General features: G+C 28.9%; 1 protein-coding gene and 1 pseudogene across 1 annotated transcript in view; both read left to right on the top strand.

Moving 5' to 3' along the window:
• The window catches only part of LOC145839003 (galactosylceramide sulfotransferase-like), a 21,282-nt gene extending 13,484 nt beyond the window's left edge, over positions 1-7,798 (top strand). The window contains exons 2-8 of the mRNA XM_082946617.1: positions 958-1,025; positions 2,099-2,265; positions 2,607-2,721; positions 3,155-3,338; positions 4,280-4,381; positions 7,007-7,214; positions 7,451-7,798. Of these exons, the coding sequence (XP_082802743.1) occupies positions 958-1,025; positions 2,099-2,265; positions 2,607-2,721; positions 3,155-3,338; positions 4,280-4,381; positions 7,007-7,214; positions 7,451-7,798 (1,192 nt within the window). The remainder of the gene's footprint in view (positions 1-957; positions 1,026-2,098; positions 2,266-2,606; positions 2,722-3,154; positions 3,339-4,279; positions 4,382-7,006; positions 7,215-7,450) is intronic.
• Positions 7,799-8,766: 968 nt separating this feature from the next.
• Positions 8,767-10,701, top strand: LOC145839002 (sphingomyelin phosphodiesterase 4-like; annotated as a pseudogene).
• Positions 10,702-12,542: the final 1,841 nt, after the last annotated feature.

Here is a 12,542-nt window from a genome sequence, read left to right as displayed (position 1 = left end):
AAAAATTTTTTAAAAGAACCTTCCTAGGTCTGGTGATTTTATTAATACTATTTCGAGTTTTCAGTAATTATAGTGAACTGAGTTTAAAGGAAATGAACAGAATGTGAGTTTTAAATTGATATTTAATAAATTATTACAACTTTAAGAACTAAAAAATTAACTACTGAACATAAAACTAGATTTTTTGTTTTTTAAGTATGCCTCTTTAAAAAATAAAAAAAACTTCTTATTCAGTTTTATTAAAACCTTTTCATATTATGTATACTAGTAAAGGTCTTTAAAAAATTACAAAATATTTATATGCAATAAGAAATTTTTGACTTGAATAAACTAATAACCTTTAAGTTGTATCAAAATAAATAGTTTTGTTTTTTATTAATAGCCTTGTAGTATATGAACTAGAAATCTCTGTTATAATTTATAAGCTACTTTGAAAATTAATTACTTTGCTGTACAATGTAAAAGAGGGAATATCAGTTTAATATAAAGTAAAGATACTTTTTTGTATGTCAAAAAGTAAAGATAGTTTTTTAAATTTGTTTAAACCAAAATTAAATACCAACACTATATTAAACTTATATGTTTATTACGTAAAAATCACTTTTCAAAACAAGCAAAATGTTTTATACAAAAACTGTAATACAAACAAGGTTGAGCTTTTTGTATTCTCGGAGTAGTTAAAATAAGTTGGAATGTTTAAAAAATATTTTCAAACATAGACATATTTTATCTTTTAATATTGGATTGAAATATTATAATAAGTATAACTAAGTAACAATTTTTTCTCATATTATTATATCAACATAAATGTAAGATTAATAAAAACTTATTATATTTTGTTCATGTACTCATCCTACAATTTATATAAATATCTACAAATTAAATATTAGTTGTACAATAAAATTTAACACAAAATTCATTGCACATTTTCAGTTTAACAAATTTAATGTTTAACAGAAATTTTGTTGTACAAAAAGCTGAAGACACAAATCTTAAACTGAAGACTGAAGAGAAAAATAGTGAGTGTAAGTATGTTAATATTATCTTAAAATCAGTTTCATTTAATAATTAGCTGTCTACTTATTTTAAAAATTTAAAAATTCTTGTTAAATTAAATAAAATGTTAATCATAATAGTTTTTAATTTAATAAAGCTAGCAACATTTATATATTTCAAATTAATAACACAGTTATAACTGTTCAAAATATAGTTTTAATTGTTTGCTAACAAAAGATCCTAGTAAAGTAACTTCACTGGAATATAAATAAAAACTAATTATACAGTAATCTTCCTTTATTCTACCAACATATGTTTCTGTGTGTCAACGAATCAACACACTTCAACTGGGTTGTTAATAGGAAAGATAACTCAGTTAATAGGAAAGATAACAGTTATCTTTCCTATTAACAACCCAGTTGAAGTGTGTTGATTCGTTGACACACAGAAACATATGTTGGTAGAATAAAGGAAGATTACTGTATAACACAGTTATATCGATTTTTAAAATGTGCTATTGATTCAACATAGAGAATTAATTGAATAATTAAAAAGTTTTAATTGTTTTATTCAACTTAACTTGTTTCTTTTGAATTTCTAGTTACAAACAATCATTGATAACTGATATTTTAAAGATTTCTAACATTTTTAGTTGTTTAAACTTTAAAACAAAAATTTTAAAATTTGTACAAACACTAGAAAAATACTAAATATTATAAAAAAGTTGTATGAACATAATAAATGAACTGTATTTTTAATTAAACATTAATTTATAATTTAGATCTTAAATAATCTAAGTATAATATTGCAATAAAAAAACACTTGATTTTCTTAACGGATAATATTTTTATATTAAAAATTAAAACATTTAATACAGAAAGTACTTATGAAGAAGATTTGTAAATTATATTACACTTATTTAAATCAGTTGTATATAAAATGTAAATGTATTTTAATAAACTAATGCAATAAGTAAAAAGTGAGTCTGTTGGTAGCAAAAAAGAAGAAATAAAAGATGAAAATAAAAGTTTTGAAAATGATCAAGTTATACATAATAAAAGTAGTAAGAAAAAAATTAATAAAGAAGACACTGATATTTCAGATAATGTTCTTAGTGAAAGTGTATTAAAAGATGTAATAGTTGACAAAAATGAAGTAAAGGAAAGTATTAAAGATCAGTTGATAAAAAATTCAAACAGTGAAAAATGTAAACCAAGAAAAAACTTGGTGTATTTGAAAACTCATAAGACGGCCAGCAGTTCAGTTCAGGTTCATATAGTTTTAAAGTATTTTTTTCTTAAATAGAAAGTTATTAAATTGTATCTATTAATGAATTCTGAAAGTTGATTTGGTTGACCTAATTATATTAATTTCTATGTTTATATAAGTAGTAGAATGCTTATATTATTTGAACCATTTAAAATCTAAAGATAGAGAATACTCAAAGTCTTACAAAAACTTATATGTGTTTATCATTGCTAGTATTATCCAATAGTAGAAAATATATATTCTATTTATTGCTATTTTTACAAAAATTTTTTAATTAATTATTGTCTAAAAAGCAGCAAAAAACTGAAAACCCGCACAATCTTTTATAAACTTAAAAACAGAACGTATTAATGAGAAAAGCATGGAAGGAGAAATGGATTGTGTTGAGGCCACAAAATGACCATGATTTTGGATATCCTGGATATTTTACTGCGCCTCGCACAATGGATAACAAAGGTTCCCACAAAATTTTAAATAAAAAAATATTCTATATTAAGAATACTTTAGTACTTAGTAAACTATATCACACATACTAAAGTTACATCATAAAAAATAAAATTCTAAAATAGTATTCAATATGTATTGACTAACACTTATTTTATCTAGTAAAACTAGCAAAATAGTTCATTTTAAATTTTCAAATTTTTTTGTAGGTAAACTTTTTACTATTTGTTTTATGATTTAATAAACTAGCTGACTAATAAAAGGTTTTGTTTTAAAGACATAGTATTTGTAATTAATTTTAATATTTTATGAATAACTGTTTTTAAATTTTAGTTAAATTATGGTTTGAAATATGTCATTTAGATAATAAATTTATTTAAAAGTTTAAAAAGCTTAAACAATGTTTCAAAGTACAGAAGTATGTACTACAATAATTCTTTTACAGCCAACATATTGTGCCATCATACGAGATTTCATCACAAACGTATTAAACAGTTAATGCCTGATGATTCATTGTGGGTTTCCAGTGTGAGAGAACCACTTTCTTTATACAGATCTTCCATCAAATTCTTCAGACCTATTGTTCCTGCCTTTGAAAGAATTGCAAACAATGAGTCTATTGAAAATTGGTTTGTTTTTCGAATACATTTAATGAAATAATTGTTCAAGCTTAAATTTTTTTTCATAATTTTTAAGAGAAATTTGACTATTAAAAAGAGCTAAATTAATTTTAAAAAGCATATAGATTTTGAAATCATAGATCTTTTATTTTTGAAAAATGTGCAACTTGATTGAAATAAATACTTACCTTAAATAAATAAAAAAATATTTTTTTACTAGATTAGACATTCTAATACACTTTACTTGTACTTTTTCTATTTACATAAACTGCAACTAATGATTGTATAAATATAAGTTTTAGAATATGAAAAATTCTCATCCTTAAAGTAATTAATACACTACTGGTTGTCACTAGTTAATGGCTAATTGCAACAAAAAATGTTTCTTGGGTTTTTCTGATACATTTTCTTTTTTGTTTTTCAAACAAGCAAATCAATTTCAAGATTACTGTAGTGCTATATTAACATTTAACTTTTTTTTATTCATTTTTTATAAGCTCAAAGTTGTTATAAACTAATGAGTATTTCTTTGAAATCAAATATTTATATTCGAGTGCTTATAAAAACGCAACTTTTGAGTTTTTAACTTTTTCAGCTTGGAAAATATCACAAAAATTCCTTGTTTAAAACTTAAGCTTATTTAAGGAAACTTAAATTGAGAAGATTTTTTGAAAAAAAGTTTTTTTGGAAGACTGTTGTTTTTATGGATTTTTAAACAAACGTTCATTGTCTATTAAATTAGCGCAACCTAAAGTTTTTTAAAAACAAAAGTTTAAACCTATTGTAATTTGTACACTACTTAAAAGTTTTTAATTTATTTAATTTTTATCACCAGTACAGAAAAAAACAATAGAACAATATGCTTACTCCATGTTGTAAATAAAACTAAAAAACAGTTTTTTTTCTTAATAAACAAATGAAAACAAAATTTAAAATAATCATATACTCAGGTATGACAATGCTGAAAAATATGTAAAAACTTCTCCAAAGTCAGTATATTCATTCTTAACCAGATCTCATATGTTGTATGACTTCGGATATGATAATAAAAGGTTTGTTTATGTTTTTATATACTCTATTGATAGGTATGCTTTAAAAACCTCAAACTTATTTATCTCAAAAATGGTTTTAAAATTAAAATAAGGAAGGTTTATTTATCTAAAAACTATAAAGTTTAATTATTTAAAATGTAAAAATAGTTGAATCTTGATGTTTTTAACTTTGAATATTACTATTTAAAACAATTAAGAACCTAACTTAACACAAAAATTACTTCATAGTTAATTTAAATTTTTTTGACTTTATAGGTTTGTATTTAAACTAATTTATTTTAAAATGTCAAACTATTGGAAACAGGTGACTCAAAAATTTGTAACTTGGATATTACTTTTTACTGCCTGTTTTTAAAAATTAAATTGTATGTTCCAAGATTTTTGAATATCTAAACTAAATTTTTGAAATTTTTTTATTTTAAAATTTCCAAATTCAAATTAAAAATTAATCGTTTGCTTATATAGATCCTAGAAAATAAGTTCACTGGAATATATGGTAATAACAAACATTTACAGTACTTTTTCTTTATTTCACTAACACATGTTTCTGTGTTTTAACAAGTTAGCACAGTTCAACGGGGCTATGTAAAAAAAATACTGTAAGGAAAGAATAGAAGCTAAAGTAGGTGTGTATATGTGTTTTTAAAAATAAGAATATGTGTTTATTAATAATAAAAAGAAATCTATAGTATTTATTCTTATATTTAATAAACACATATACACACCTACTTTAGCTTCTCTTCTTTCCTTACAATTTTTTTTACAGAGCTCTGTTTAAGTAGGTTAACTTATTAAAATACAGAAACATGTGTTAGTTTAATAAAGAAAGAGTACTGTTTAAGTTTTAAATTATATTTTATAAATGTATTTTCTAAATCTGATTGTTTAAAATTAATATTTTTTTGAAACTTAAAAAATAAGTTACTCATTATTATTTTTTTTTTCAAACAATTTAGGTTTTGAAAACTTATATTATTGTAATTGTATTTTCAAAGCTTAATTACTGAAAATTTAAACTCATTTTTATGTTTTCAATATAACATCAAAAATTAGAATTTTCAGGGTTTAAATTGTCGTGTAACTACAAAACTCAGTATGTGACATTGGTGGCTAAGTTCTGATTAGATTAATAGAACAACAACGTTTGGTGTTTTATTGTGTGTATTTATTTTTGTACAAACTCAGGCATCGTAGAAATATTAACTTGGCAGTTGTTATGTGTCTCCTTTTTTTTTTTATTTTAACTCTTTCACTGACATCTTAAAAGTGTTAGTCTTCAAATTACACTCATCCAGGGACGTAGCTTGCTCAAAAGAGATACGAATCTGCAAAATATCAAAAACACCAGACACGATTCGTGATGACGTCATAGGGGGTACAATCCAATTATATATACTAGAATATAACAATGTTGATAGGATAAATGTAAATGATTTAGATGTATTTAATCTGTTTGAATTTTAAGCCACTTAAAATGCTATATCGTGTTTATATTTAAAAATTATCTCCCTGGAGCGCAAAACTAAGTATAAATGAAAACAAAAATCTAAGAAAGCAGGGTCTTTTGAAATGAAAAATTTAAACAAAAGCACGTTTTTATACATTGCTGCAGGTTTGCAGAAACATGCCAAGCTACGTGCCTGCACTCATATGTTAAAGTTAGAAGCACTAGTATTTAAATGTATTAAGGCGACGATTATTGTTTTAAAATGTGTTTAGTTAAATTAATTTTTTTATTATTAAAGCAACTGCTTTTTGAATGCAAATAGTTTATTTGACTGACAAAATTTCGCTGTTTATAGAAGTTGAAACCTCTACAGCAGGTTCCAAACATTTTTCAAAAGGCCCCCTTTTAAAGAAATTTAAAAAGCTATGACTCCCTCAAACAAGATTTCTCATAAAACACCTCAGACTTTTTTTTTTTTGTTCATATCTAGTGTAAGTTTCAAAACTACCGTTTAAAAACATTTCAAACCTTCTTTTTTTTTTCTTCACCATTAACTCCAGAATATCTAGTGTAATTTTCAAATTATGACCTCATGACCCCGTAATTTTTTTTCATGGCCCACTTTGGGTAACCCTGCTCTACAGAGTCTTTGAAGACATTAGAAAAAATATACAAAAATAATGTAAAGTTTTTATTTGTGTACTTGATATATAAAACGTTCGCTATTTTGCACGTGTATCGCGCTTGACAACTAAGTTAAGATTTTCTTGAGAAAAAATGTTTACTTTGGTACGAAATTAGTAAACATACACAAAATTAAGTTTTATGACGTAATAATCTGTAAGTTGATTTTGAGAATGTACTATAATTTTCAAAATTTTTGTTGCGTTTTAGATTCAAATTGAAATTAGATACAGTTTCTTGAAATTGATGAAAAGTTAATTTGATTAAAATTTGAATTTGAAAAAAAAATCTTAATGAAAATCTTTTAAATTTTTTTTTAAGTGTTACTAGTAAGTTCTGGAAATCTTTAACCAGTAAAACATTACCTTAGTAACAGTGTAATCTTGGTGACAATTAAGTAGAATAAAATTAAGTTAATTATGAACTTATAAATACAAACTAATAAAAATAAAAGTACTAGTTTTTAGTTGTAACTATTATTAAATTATTAACAGACAAGCCGATAAGGAGTATGTGAAAAAAGCTGTCACCGAAATCGACAATATATTCGACCTGATTCTAGTGTCCGACTATTTCGACGAATCAATGGTGCTGTTGAGTGACTTGCTCTGCTGGCCGATTGAAGAATTTGCTTGTCTCACTTTGAACGCCAGGAAACATGATCCTCATGATCCTATAGACGAGGAAAGGATAAGAAAAAAGGTGTGTGATTTATATCTATGAAAATAATTCTACCTTAAATAACTTAAACTCAGTGGTATAGAGTAAAAGTTATCATTTGAATGTTTCAGTCTGTATTATTTTTTATTTATATAAGTTTACTATAAAACTATTACAATTAAGTTAATATTTCTAAGCATTTATTCCAAGCTCATGCTAAAAAATATTCAGATTATTCTTTATAAAATATATTTTTTTATTAAAGTTGATATTTTCAGGTGCGCAGATGGAATGAGGCTGACGCAACATTATTCGATCACTTTAACGCTACCTTGTGGAGAAAAATAAAAGAGTTTGGTACTGAAAAAATGTCAATTCAGTTAATAAAACTAAACAATGAAAGAGATAGGTTATCTGAAGAATGCTTAGAAACCAGCCAACCAGTAGCAATTTCTGATATGAAAAATAGTAAAAACAATTATTTCCAACCCGTTGGTGTAACTGTTACTGGTTATCAATTAAGTGAATATGGAAAAAGTAACGAATTGTGTCAGAATTTCGTAAAGTCTGAAACTCCATTTTCCAAAGAGCTGTTTGCAAGGCAACACGGATACCGTGGAGTTTGAAGGCGTGTTAAAAGGCGTTTAATGAATAAAACATAGAGAGAAAGACATTAACTATTTAAAACTTTTACTTTTTTATAGTATATTTTTTTAGTACAAGCTTTTTTAAGTTGCAATACATGTACTGCATCTGCTAATAATTCCAAATCTAACAATTTTTCCAAATTTATTGCTGCTTAGTACGTTTTTTATGTAAAGTTAAGTAAAGACTAACTAACGTTTTTTTTTATTCCACGTTTTATTGAAAAAATATCTATGCAAGCTAAATGTCTCCTGCCAAATTATTTTTAAGTACCGTTGATAAATTAGATTAGTTAAGTTAAATTGTGTTTTGGGCGAAAACTTTTACGCAGTTCACTTATTTTGTTTTTACAAAATTATTATAACTAACAACATGTCTACACTGTACAATGCACTACGGTGCTCAACAAAACTAAAAAAAAATTGGATTAAAACAAACTTAGACATTTGTACTGTTTTTTGTTACTTAAAGTATACTAAAAGCTGATATAGATATAAGTTTTGTTTAAATTCTATAACAAAGGTTAAAAATATAACATGTTAAAATTTCTCTTATAAACTTTGTATTTCCAAACAAATTTTATGTAAACGGAAATTTTGTACTTCTCACATTGTATTTTGCTGCTATAAAATATTTATTATTGGTCAATGTGTCTTCTTTGAAACATTCATTTCGGCTTTATTTTGTACTAATCCTTTTATGATGAGTTTAAAAATCCTAATTTTATACTGTTATATACTTACTTAATTGCTTGTTCAAAACTTTTTATATTATAAATACTTGCTTTTATAAAAGCTTTTTTTATATTTTAACTCTAAAGTGCTTGGTTGTAATTTGATTGATATTTTTGTAAACCAAACATTTACACTAATAAATAAGACAATAGAACTTTCGTTAAATGTTCCGTTTTTGATTTATTTTATTTTCAGAAAGTAATTAACTAACACATATGTTCAACAAGACTCCCGAAAACAACTTCACGGTGGCTGCGAGCAACGCGCTGAAGAAGGCCAGCTACGTGGAAAGATGCGCGGATCTCGTGAAAATATTCGAGCAGAGTCCGAACAAGAATATTGATCAGGTGTACCGGCTCGTTGTGTTTGAAATATTCGGCATTTCTGGGCTGGACGCTGCTGGTCGGCCCCAACTGCGCGACAAAGCATCAGCAGACGGAGGTCAACGCGGTGAAGGAGTTTTTGGACCCCGAGGGCCGTTTTTCAAGGTGGTAGAAAGGCTGCAAAACGAGCCCGGATGCGAGTACGAGCTTCCGGCGTGCATCGCAGCGAGCTCCATGTTTTCTAGAAACTTCGACAAATGTTTGAGGCTGCCCGCCTTCGAACTTTACTTCTACTGCTTCGCCTACTGCATGATGAACTCCACTCAGTACGGATCGTTTGCCAACTCGCAAAACTCCTCGCCCAGCATCCACAACTGCCTCCTTTCCAGCTACCTCGAGTACTTCATCCCCGTCGACGGCTCCTACCCGCCCGTCTTCGACGTTTCCGTCGCTCCTTCGCGGTCCGCCTCGTCTTCCGTGTCGCAATACTCGGCCGGCACTCCGGTCAAGTTCGCCTCCAACATGATCAAGCGCATCTCGCCCCAAGCTTCCCAAGCCGCTTCGTCCAAGGAAAATTTTTCCTACCCGGAATTGTGGCGGTCGGAGCTGCTGGTGCGGATTCTCTCCGACATGTGGCTGGTGTTTCCCCTCCACTGCAACTTGCGTATGAGGGAGGACCTGGTGAAGGCGGTCAGGATGCCCCTCATCCACCTGCACTCGATCCAGAAGAAGGAGGAGAAGAGCGGCAACGGCTCGGTCATGTTCCTCCACAACATCCGCCAGTTCGTGCAGCCCAAGCTCTTCGCCTTTTTCGTCGCCTGCTTCGAAAGGTGGCCGCTTGACTGCAGCTTTCGCGCCGTCATCGAGACGTGGATCAGCTTCGTGCAGCCGTGTAAAGAGGCAGCGAAGTGACAATTGAACACTTCGCAATGAGTGGTTCGGCTCCATTTCCAAAAACATTTCCTTCTACAACCGGCTGTTCTACATGGCGCTGGTTCGCTTCATGCGCGCCACCAAAGTATTCTGCCAGCCCAACCTCAAGCAGATGGTGGACGAGGCGGAATCGGGGCCGGTGGATCAGCAGGACTCAAAGCTGACAAGGAGCACTTCAAGGAGAGCTTTCGAGACAGCAGCTTTCAGAACATGACGTCGAACGAAACGAGAGTTTTAACCAATCAGCTCATCGGAGTGTGCCAGCAAGCTCTTTACACCATCAGCAATTCGCAACCGGTGAAAGCTCCATCGTCGGGCTACTTCACGTGGATCGAGCGGTTGTTCGGCTTTGAAGAGTCGCAAAAAGGAGAAGTTAGCAGTTCGAGCAGAACTGCTAGACACCTCACTAGCTCCATCACGTGGTTGAGCGAAATGTTTGGCATCGAAGTGAAGTTTAAAAGCGACAATTTGGAAGGCTCTTTTGGAGATGGGAAGGAAATAAGCGCGATGGACTCGAGCATTTACTACAAGGACGGCGTTTTGAATTTGACAGACGAAGGGCGGTTCGAGCTGATGAACAACTTGAAAAAAGTGCCCGTCCTGCCCTAGTGCGACCCGGACCTGCAACCGATCAAGAGCCACGAGTGCGCGTTTCTGGTGCGAAAGATGCACCGAGTTTCCACCGCGATCAACATAAGGTACCATGACAAGCTGGAGCGGTCGTGCTCGGGGGACGACTGCTTGGGAGCGGTGGCGCGCCACCACTTCACTCCCGCCCAGCTCTCCATAGAGGGACTTTCCCCGTTCGCGATGGACAAGTGCATGCGGAAGGTGCGGCCGCGAGTGAGCCTGCGGTTTGTGGCGCACCACCGAGTTCTACTTGTTCGGTGTTGATCGCGTTTGTTGTGGTCCTCAACTCTCTGCAAATATGCTACAAGTGCAAGAAACAATGATTGTGGTTTTGTAATTAATTTCCTTGCAGCAAATCATATGTGGTTAAATTTTTCCTTTGTACATAGTTGTGAGGCTATTAGTGAATACAGGTCAAGCTTGATTTAAGTTTTTTACAGCTGAAATGTAAACAATTACTAAATGAAATTTGTAACTTCTGTTAGCTAGGTAAATGAAATTTTTTTTTTAATTTTTTATGTGTCTAATTATTAGCAAAATTCACTGAGATTGCGATATTTAAATGTTTGAAGTTTTGAATAGTAAACTTTAATAATAAAATATAAACAGTTACTTGTTGTTAACTGATTCCTACAATAAAATAAACTTTTGTCGTTATATTTTTGTTGTTTTATATATTTATATTCAAGTTGTTGGTGTTTTATGAATGTATAGCTAATGAACGATTAAAGTATTGCTAAACAATATTTATATATATTACCTTAATATTCTTTTTGAGAATTTTTGAATCCTTAATAGAAATATTAACTAAACATGAACAATTGTTAAGTACTTTTAAGAATATATAAATCTACACATAGTATTAAAAAAAATTTGTGGCTATTGATTGCTTTTTGTATAAAAAAAAACTGCATAAACCCGTTTTTTTAACATTCTTTATAATTTATATGAACTATTATACAGAGTTCTGAAGATTGGTAATATTTATGATTATTATTATGCTAAAAAATTGAAAATGTATTCTAAGATTCATTAAGTGTTGTTTAGTATATAACCAAGTTATTGTTTGATAAAAAATTATAAAATTGTTTTATTTTAACTGAAATTAATTTAATCTTGTAAAAATTACTCTAGCTTTTCAGTATAATTTTTTGAACCGAAGTTTATTTTAAAAATTAGGACTTAAAATTGTAAAAGTAATGATAGTCTTTTAAAACAATATTCAGGTTTTTATCACAAGTATTTAAAGTTATCACAAAAAAGTAAATAATAATGACACGTTTAAAGTATAAGTATTTAATTTAGTTAAAAGTATAGAAGAGGTTATTAACTTGCTACATCTTTGTTAAACTGTACTATTAATTTATCATAGAGAAGTGCTTTTATTATGTTTCAACAAACTTGTTTTGATCGGATGTTTTATTATAAAAAGTTTTAAAGTGTTAAAAAACCATTGACATTTATTTATTTCATGAAAATTTTTAACTGACCGAGTATAAAATGGCCAAGTTTAAAATGATCGAGTTTATCATGATCAATTTGAAAATGATCGAAAATTAGAGTTGATATTAGAGCCGGATTTACTTATTAATAAAAACTTTATCTAGTATACTTATTAAAAATATTTACAAATTACAGCAATGCTGGTTGGTACAATTTTGTAAGTGTTGGACCGGGTTTAATATAAAAATAATTTCAATGACTGATATACATTTTAAAATTGTACTGAGAAATAAGCTCTTGATAACCGAAACTAGTAAAATTTAATTAAATTAGCATACTGTTCAATTAAAATAAAATATTTTTTTCTGTTTTGCCCAAGTTAAATTTAAGACAATTTGTGGGCTAGATACTTCTGCTCGCAAGTTTACCGACATTTCTAAAACCTATCGTTCTCAGCCTTATTAATAGTACTAATTTGTGAATAGATATAACTTCTTTTATTTCTACTTTGAAATTAAAAAGTGTTTGTTCTTTTGGTATAAAAACTTGTACTTTGTTTTTTTTACTGTTTTATAGCTTGTACTTTAAAATTAAAACAAGTTAAATATGCAATATCGGTACAACATATTTAAAAACAAAATTTAATTTATAACATAAGAGAT

Source organism: Thalia democratica, chromosome 6 (genome assembly GCF_965202585.1).
Source record: "Thalia democratica chromosome 6, ktThaDemo2.hap1.1, whole genome shotgun sequence".
In the NCBI taxonomy this organism is placed as follows: Eukaryota; Metazoa; Chordata; class Thaliacea; order Salpida; family Salpidae; genus Thalia; species Thalia democratica.
The sequence above is the reverse complement of the archived record's forward strand: the minus strand, read 5'-3'. Positions and strand labels throughout refer to the sequence as shown.